This window comes from Dromiciops gliroides, chromosome 1, assembly GCF_019393635.1.
Source record: "Dromiciops gliroides isolate mDroGli1 chromosome 1, mDroGli1.pri, whole genome shotgun sequence".
In the NCBI taxonomy this organism is placed as follows: Eukaryota; Metazoa; Chordata; class Mammalia; order Microbiotheria; family Microbiotheriidae; genus Dromiciops; species Dromiciops gliroides.
This window is the reverse complement of record NC_057861.1, coordinates 596,644,072-596,652,518: the sequence shown is the minus strand read 5'-3', so window position 1 is coordinate 596,652,518 and position 8,447 is coordinate 596,644,072. Positions and strand designations below refer to the sequence as shown.

The 8,447-nt window shown below is 41.4% G+C and overlaps 1 protein-coding gene across 1 annotated transcript; it reads right to left on the bottom strand.

The window, feature by feature from the left end:
- Positions 1-268: 268 nt before the first annotated feature.
- Positions 269-8,130, bottom strand: LOC122736928 (UPF0764 protein C16orf89 homolog). Its single transcript, XM_043979329.1, is given in 10 exon segments — positions 269-369; positions 1,791-1,874; positions 2,572-2,676; positions 3,395-3,530; positions 4,321-4,438; positions 4,710-4,767; positions 4,770-4,801; positions 4,913-4,994; positions 5,946-6,095; positions 7,935-8,130. Coding segments are annotated over 10 exon segments (1,062 nt in total).
- Positions 8,131-8,447: the final 317 nt, after the last annotated feature.

Sequence of the window (8,447 nt, the reverse complement as noted above, 5' to 3'; positions counted from 1 at the left end):
GACCAATCAGATTGAACAGCTTTTCTAGATATAGTAGATACAATTACTTTTATCCTTCTGCTAGTTCTTTTAATCCCAATTTCCAATGATACTGATTTTGTCTAGCTTGTCTGCCTGTGTTTTCCATTGTTCCCCTTGTGAATTTATGTAATCTCAGGATCTAAGGGGATGCATTACCAAAAAGGATATGTTCCATTTTCAGCAGGTATAGAATTATCCCTTCTTTATAGAATATCCCTTTGAGTTGCTGTTTGATTGTTGGGAAGCATTAATGAGGTTTGGTGGTGGTTGGTGAATGTTCTGCAGAGTGATAAAGGAAGCCACCCAAGGCTGCAACTGCCACAGCTGTATTGTGGGAAGAACACCCATCTGGAGAGAAAGAATATCATTAGACTGCTCATCAGATATGATTTTCATTGTTGCTGAGGGTTGCCACAGTTCCACCCCAACTTCATCACTTATATATTCAGATTTATTCATGGATACTAAATTCACATTTAACATAAACGATTAACATCCCTTCAATTTATTTAGTAGAGTTTTTAAACATCTCAAATGGTGTCATCAACATTGCTTTTTTCTTTCTAACAACGCCCCTAGGAAGATGTGAGAGTCATGACTGTTTTCCCTTTTTGCAGAAGTGAAGAGAAAGGCCTGACTCAGACACACAAAATGTAGATTGCCATGCTTCTCAGTGTCTATCTTGTGTCCCTACTTTTGTTGTCACCAGCCTAAATGAGCTTCTGTTCTTAAAGATGTATGGTCCTGAAAGGTTCTGGATTTGGTTCCCTTTGTTAACAGCACTGATCTTTAAGAAGAGTCCCAGAATCACTAGGCTGCCTTGAGGAAGTAGCTGCCTCTCACAACTAAATAAGGTCATCTCTCTCCAGCAAGTAAGAAGAATTAGTTCTCAATTAGTCATCAGTATTTGGCAGGCACTGGCACTGACAATGACAAATCTAGGGCCTTGTGATGACTTCCCCCTCACCTGATAAGTTAGACTAGCCAAAACTGATAACATTGTTGGAGTCTCCTTACTTATAGGGGGAGCTGCTGATGAGAAGTGAAATGACTAACAGAGAGAATGGGAGAATGGAAGGGTTTTGATAATCACACCTTAGGTAACTGGAAATAAAATACACACTGACATTGGAGGAGAATACCCAGAAGAACAGTGGATCTACCTTGATCTCTGCTTGTACCTTAAACTTAGGGATGAATTCTTTTTTTTTTTTTGGTGGGGCAATGGGGGTTAAGTGACTTGCTCAGGGTCACACAGCTAGTAAATGTCAAGTGTCTGAGGCCAGATTTGAACTCAGGTCCTCCTGAATCCAAAGCTGGTGCTTTATCCACTGCACCACCTAGCTGTCCCTAGGGATGAATTCTTGAGAAAAGAAAAATAAATAAATAAATAAATGAAAAATAAATGAAATTCCTCCTAAAATATGAAAAGTAAGAAATAGTAGCAAGTATTTCTATCAACTCTGACATCACAATTGTTCTTTTCTTTGCTACTAGCCAAATTTTTTATTCCATATCTCCAAACTGGAATTGGCCAAGGCTCTTTACTGGAAATAATTTTGCCTGAAAAATGTAATCAGAATGTGTATTTTCAGAAAAGAAATCCAATTTATGCCTATTAAATTGTCATGTATTTTTGTTAGTAAAATGTAGGGCATCTCTGCATAGGATAATGTATGTGTAGGGAGAGGTGGCAAAGTATAGTCCCAGGCTTTTTTCACTTGTCTTCAAGGCACTAAAACAATCCCATTAGCTTTTGATGGTTTTACCTGCAAATCCTTTTTCTCTCCTCTTAACTCTTCTCAATGATTGTTGTTGGTCTTCACCAACTCTGTGTAACTGGTTTCTTTTATCTGGTGACAGAAAAAATAGAGAGGAACTTCAAGTGAAATTCTTTAACATGAATTTTAAAAAAATGACTCCTGCCTTCTCCCATCCTCATTTCCAACACCCTTATCTTGTTGCAGGAAACTTCCTGAACCTGAAGGTCCTGTGTTTGTGGTGTTTCTCTCTCTCTCTCTCTCTCTCTCTCTCCTGACTGTATATTAGAAGTTCTATACAAATGTAAGTTATCATTACATCTTTTCCATCAATTCTAGCATTCCTGCTACTTATCCTATAAGGTCTCTTCTTCCTTCATTTTCTCCCTTATTGCCAACTTATCTTAGACCCGTCCTTCAAGCACGGAAATGATTTTTAGGGCCCTGAAGGCAAATGATCTCAACCTAGAAACCCCCATTGTAAGGCCTTGAGCTCAGTTCCTTGCTTTCCTGCAAATGCTCTGCACTCCTCTTCTCTTTTTATATGGTGTCTTCTCTGCCCCTTGGATAGAGACCATGGACACTAAGAGTAGTGACAGTACATTCCTGGTATTCAGTAAGAGTTCCTTCCATCTGACCTTATCAAATGCTTGGGGAAATACTCTTTCATCTTTGCAAAAGCTCCAGTGATCTGCTGATGCAGTTTCTACTGATAGGATGTGGCAGACTGCATTTGTATCTTCTCCAACTCCTCAAGTTCCCTACTACCGAGGCAGTCAACTTTACTCACAAGGCTTCCCAAAGCAGCCCTCCTTAGGTCGCTGCCAGGTGAGAATAGTCTGTAGCCATCTAGGCTTGTAGAAATCTGAGTAGCCAGAAAGTCCACAGAACATGACTGAGGAAAAGAAGGTGAAATTGGTCATCTTCTCAATATCCTGGATGCCTTTGACAGTCTTTCCCACCTCTACAAACCCACCTCTATTCCCCTTGTTATGCCTGCTGTGTCCTCAGGAGTCAGTACAAACCTGAGAAGAGTTGAGTATATTGAGCCACTAGAACTCTTGGCTGATAGGGAAGAGTAACACTACATCTTTGCTATAGCAACAGGGGGCACAACCTAGTTCAACTTTCAGGGTAGCATCCCCTCAACCACTGAGAGCTTCAGTGAATGTTGGATAAAGTCATAGGTTCTTTGGAAAGTGAAAATCCCTGGTGGGATTTGGGCTTCCAAACTAAAGAACCTCTACTATTCCAACTTACTTTATCCCTGACCAAAAGGTCAAAAACTGATGTCCCTTAGTCACTCAAGAGTTCAGACTCTCTGCTTCTTAAGGGAAGGGGAATTTGTTGGATGAAGCCAAGTCAGAACTGTCATCAAGAATTTAGTGTGGGGGCAGCTAGGTGGCGCAGTGGATAGAGCACCGGCCCTGGAGTCAGGAGTACCTAAGTTCAAATCCGGCCTCAGATGTTTAACACTTACTAGCTGTGTGACCGTGGGCAAGTCACTTAACCCCAATTGCCTCACTAAAAAAAAAAAAGAATTTAGTGTGTGTGTATGTGATAGAGGAGGAGGATTGTATGCACTTATCTGGAGAATGGAAAGCAGTTCATACTATTTTCCATGAAGAGATCTCTATTGGGAAATGGGAATCCAGCTTCTTCAGTTTCCAAGTTCAGTTCCATCATGTTAGCGCAAAAAATATCTATGTAGTATTTGGACTGGAGAAACAGGCCATCTGAGCATCCTTTCTAGGGGCCAGAAAACCAGGGAGCATTGAATTTAGTTTTGGTGGCAGGAAAGAGCAGCAATTGTTCATAGAAAAATGTGCAATTTTAAGATGGACCTCAGCAATTATATATAAAATGAGGGCTTTTGCCAGAATTCTTTCTGCATGAAGTCTTACAACATGTATAAAGTGGACTCAAACTATAGTTCTTTCTAGAACTCATCCTCTTTATTGTCTTCTGAAACAGTAGCTAAGGAAGGCTTTGAGAGACCATTATTCCAAAAACCCAGTTGCCAGCCACTCATCTACTTATTTCCATTCTTATCAAGTACAAATAGTGAGTCTTTCCTATGCTAAGTGAATTCCTGAATTCTTAAAAGTGATTTGAAATATTGAATCGAACTCTTTGAGACAACTGTCCCCACTCCCAATTTTGGATCAGAAGCATATGACAGAGATTCAGTTAAGTAGGGCAATTAGATATTTTTCATACCTCTAGTCACAAAAATAATGCAGAGATCCTTACTGACACTTGAAAATACAAATAATTAGGAATTAGATTACAATTTCAATCTGAAATCTGTAGTTGGGTAGAGAGTGAGAGCAATGTGCCTTGCAGATCAGAAAAACAACAACAGTGTGCAATGGGTTTCGTGCCAAAGACAAACAACCTGTTCTTCAGGACATTGATTTTGGCTCTGATAAAATGGTCATATATATATGGTGGTAGCTGGATGGCCTCCAAGCAACACTATCTAAATTGGGTGTTACTGGCCTTCTTGAGTAATCTAGCCCACAAAAGAGTCACTTACCATTTTGGCAAACAGGAAATAGAGGAGCTGGTGTGACAGTGCATAGTCTATGCAGCCAGGCTTGGTCATGACTTCCCTGCAGAGGTCAGTGACAGTGCAGGACTGCAAGCCCTCCTTCCTGAGAAGCAAGCAGTCCCAGGCTGTTATTTTTAGAAAACAATGAATGACATTCAGGGGAACTGTAGGCCTGCTCATGCTGACACAGGTCCATATTGTGTTTAGGAGAATTTTTATTTTTATTTTTATTTTTTTTTTTAGTGAGGCAATTGGGGTTAAGTGACTTGCCCAGGGTCACACAGCTAGTAAGTGTTAAGTGTCTGAGGCCGGATTTGAACTCAGGTACTACTGACTCCAGGGCCGGTGCTCTATTTACTGCGCCACCTAGCTACCCCGAGAATTGTTTTTGAGCTTGAAAAGGACACGAAAATGAGAGAAGCTTCTGTGAGAGTATACTATCAGAGGGATATCTGGTGATACTTTTCTATAGAGGGAAGAAAGAAAAAAAAAAGGCCATTAAACTCACTTGGTTCCTAGTAAGAGCGTCATGCATGAATCACTTAATTCTTCTGAGAAAGAATCTAAATAATCAAACTTGGAGTAGACCATGGAGGAGTTGGTGTGACCCCATGAATGAGGGAGTTTCCAAAATTCTGGCTGTAGAGTCTCTTGGAATTCTGTCAGAATGAAATTGACCAGGGTAAAATTAACCAGGGACACAGTAAGAAAAGGCCATTTTAAGGGGCAGCTAGGTGGTGCAGTGGATAAAGCACCGGCCCTGGATTCAGGAGTACCTGAGTTCAAATACGGCCTCAGACACTTGACACTTACTAGCTGTGTGACCCTGGGCAAGTCACTTAACCCCCATTGCCCTGCAGAAAAAAGAAAAAGAAAAGGCCATTTTACATCAATTCTCTCTCATACCAGATTTTCACCTGACTGATGCCCTGGGCATACATAACCCATGCCCAAATTCCTTGTGCCCCACAAATGGATGGCTAGGCTCTTGTGATCTTCACCAGCCACTTGAGAACTGGAGTTGAAATCACTCAGGAAATATATTGTCATCCACAGGAACAGGCTCCTACTGCCAGTGAGTCAAATAACTACATGTTAAGTGCCTATTACTGTAAGGCAGTGTGATAAGCACTGGGGATATACAAAGAAAGGCAAAAGACAGTCCCTGCCTTGAGGAGCTCACAATAGATTCCAGGGAAGATCATAACTAAGGGATGATACTTAACTTTATTTATAGAACAAACAAATGAGTTTTCTGGTGTGGTTAGAAAATGATGTGGTCTCACAAGACCCCCACACAAGCAGGGATCTATATACAATGACATACTGGGACATGCCATTTAAGGCTAAGCTTCCACTGTGGGGCCATTTCTTCAAGTAGAGAGACTTGGAGACACCAGAGGGAGGTTTTTAGTGTCAGAAGGGACTGTGTGAGAGGAGAGACTTTCTGCTACTTCCTCTGCATTGGGTATTGTGTTCCCATGTTCTCTGTAAAGAGGCTGGATGGCGACTTGTCTATTCAACCCCATAGGATGGCCAGGATCATTCAAGCAAGGGAGACTAGATTAGTTTCCCTAGCAAATAAACCTCCTGACTGGCACAATATTTACCTTTTAAGTACTTAGAGTCACTGAGCTTGAGGTAGACTGTGGCCCTGGCAATGAGTGGTAACAACTTCTTCACTATCTTCTCTACCCTCAGGCTGAGGGGCTTCAGGGCAGGATCCTGGGCCCATTTCTCTAAGACACCTTGCAGCTGCACTGTGAAGGAACATGACAGGCCTGTGAATCAGGTCTTGCCCCATAGGTGTGCTTTGTTATTCAGAGAAATGTGTCTGAATCTCATTGCTGTTTATTATTTAGGTGAGACCACTACCCCTGATATCCCACCATCTTCGTTGTAGTTCTTTCCACCAACAAGGAGGTACCACTCCCCACCCCTCTTTATGGGTGGAACTGGGATTGAAAGAACTGGGGGATTGGAAGCAAGGTGACCCCAGCCCTTCATTTTCTTTGCCATGACCCAAGGCAAATCCCTTTCTGAACTCTACCCATTTTCCCCAAGATTAAATTCCCTTTTCTCTTCACTGAGGTGTTCTGGGAATGAACAAAGTCATGAAAGGGAAACATATGTACAGATTTTTGTAGTTTGGGTTGGTTTAGATCTTTAGACAGTTGAAGAATGAAATAGCCATAATAGAGGATCTCAACTAAATTCTGTCTGAGGATACATTAAAAAAAATCAAAGGGTCTAGTATGATAGCTGTTGTGTGTTCCAGACGAGCAGAGGAAATGGTAACAGGTTTTTTGCGGTTGCTCTTCTTTCTCCTCTTGGTCATTAATATGGTCAAGAAATGCCTACTATTCTCCCAGCTTTTTCAGTAAGACCTAGACATGAACACTTTCCCTTCCCTTCTAGGGTCCTAATACTGGGGTCATTTTCTTGGCAATCTCCTGGGTTTGGGATAGTAGGTGAGAAGAGCCTGCTGAAAAATTTCATTATACATTAAACTAACATATACTAATATTACTAACATATACCACTAATATATTAACATAAAATTAACATATAATACTAATATTACTAATAAATAACACAAATACATTATATTAATATTAGTTATTATATTATATATTATTAGAGCCCAAATCTGGACCACATGGACATAAGTAAACCTGCTTCAGACCCTCTGGCACCACAAATTCCAGTTCTAGGAGGGCTGAGCTGGCAGCCAACATGGAATGGGATTAAGAAGAGCTCCCATTGGGCAGCTCAGTGGCACAGTGGATAAAGTACCAGCCCTGGATTAAGGAGGACCTGACTTCAAATCCAGCCTCAGACGCTTGACACTTACTAGCTGTGTGACTCTGGGCAAGTCACATAACCCTCTTTGCCCTGCAAAAAAAAAAAAAAAAAAAGAGGGCTCCTATTACCTACAGCAGAAGGATTACCTTTGTAGGTAGGAGCCTAATGGAAACAATCCCAAACTAAGATCTCGAGGCCCTGGCTGTTTGCTCCCTTAAGGATAGTTATTACTAGTTTAAGGGGTATGACTGGCTCCACACCAGTTTGATTTGGCCTTTTTCTAGGACATTGTCATCAGATTACTCTTATCTTCTAAAGCTGAACAAACACTTGACAGATTTTCCCAGAACCTCTAAACATCAAGGCAGTGTGAGATGAGGTTAGAGTAGACCCAGGGCATAATAGAAATATTTTTATTTAACTCTCTTTTTAAACAAAAATATTTTCTTCTACCTTGCTAGTACAATGAGAAAAGAAAATGAGCCACAGAGACTGTTTGGTTTGGTTTGGGAAGTCAGGTTGTAGCATTCTTTAAGGGACTTATGCTTTCAAAAATTTTTTCTTAAGTGTTTAACACAATTCTTTGTACTTCTAAAAATCCAAGAGGAGCAAGGCAAGAGCTTCCTCCAGGCAGACAGAGCCAAATGAGAAAAAAACCTTATCCTTCCTAAGTTACCAAAACATAAAGTTCAGCTTCAGCTAATCTCCTATGCCTAAGGTTAACAAATCAATTGAAAAATCTGAAAACAATCTTGGTTGTTAGTCATCCTGTGGAAGAGAGGAAGTCATACTACCTTGCAGTACCCAGAATCCGGTTACACCATCTAGGTTAAGGATCCTGAATCTTTTCTCCATGAATGAGGTAGCTTTCTCCAGGGCAGAAAGGATCATCTGCCCCATGGCAACCTTGCTCTCTGAGAAGTCCTGTTGTTGAAGAGATAAAGGTGGTAACAGCAATGGCAGCAAGAGCAGCATCCACAGTAGGTGCATGTCTTAGTCCTCTGCACTCAGCCAAATGTTCACGGCAGCTCCTGCACTGGGCGCCTCATATACTCTTCTTCCCCCTTCCCTCTCTTCCTTCTCACTGGACAGCAAGAGTCATAAAAACTTTTAATATTATAAACAATCAGCTTTGTAAGTGCCCAAGGAAAGGCCACCTCTGCACTCTAGGGCAGCTGATTTGGTACTGGTCCCAAGTAGTGGGGAAAGGGAAATGTGAAAGGTGTGCTGACTGTGGCTTTGCCCATAGCTTGGGACCCCTGGGGGGCTCAGTGTGACTGGTTTAGCATGTAACTGGGGTTAGGGCT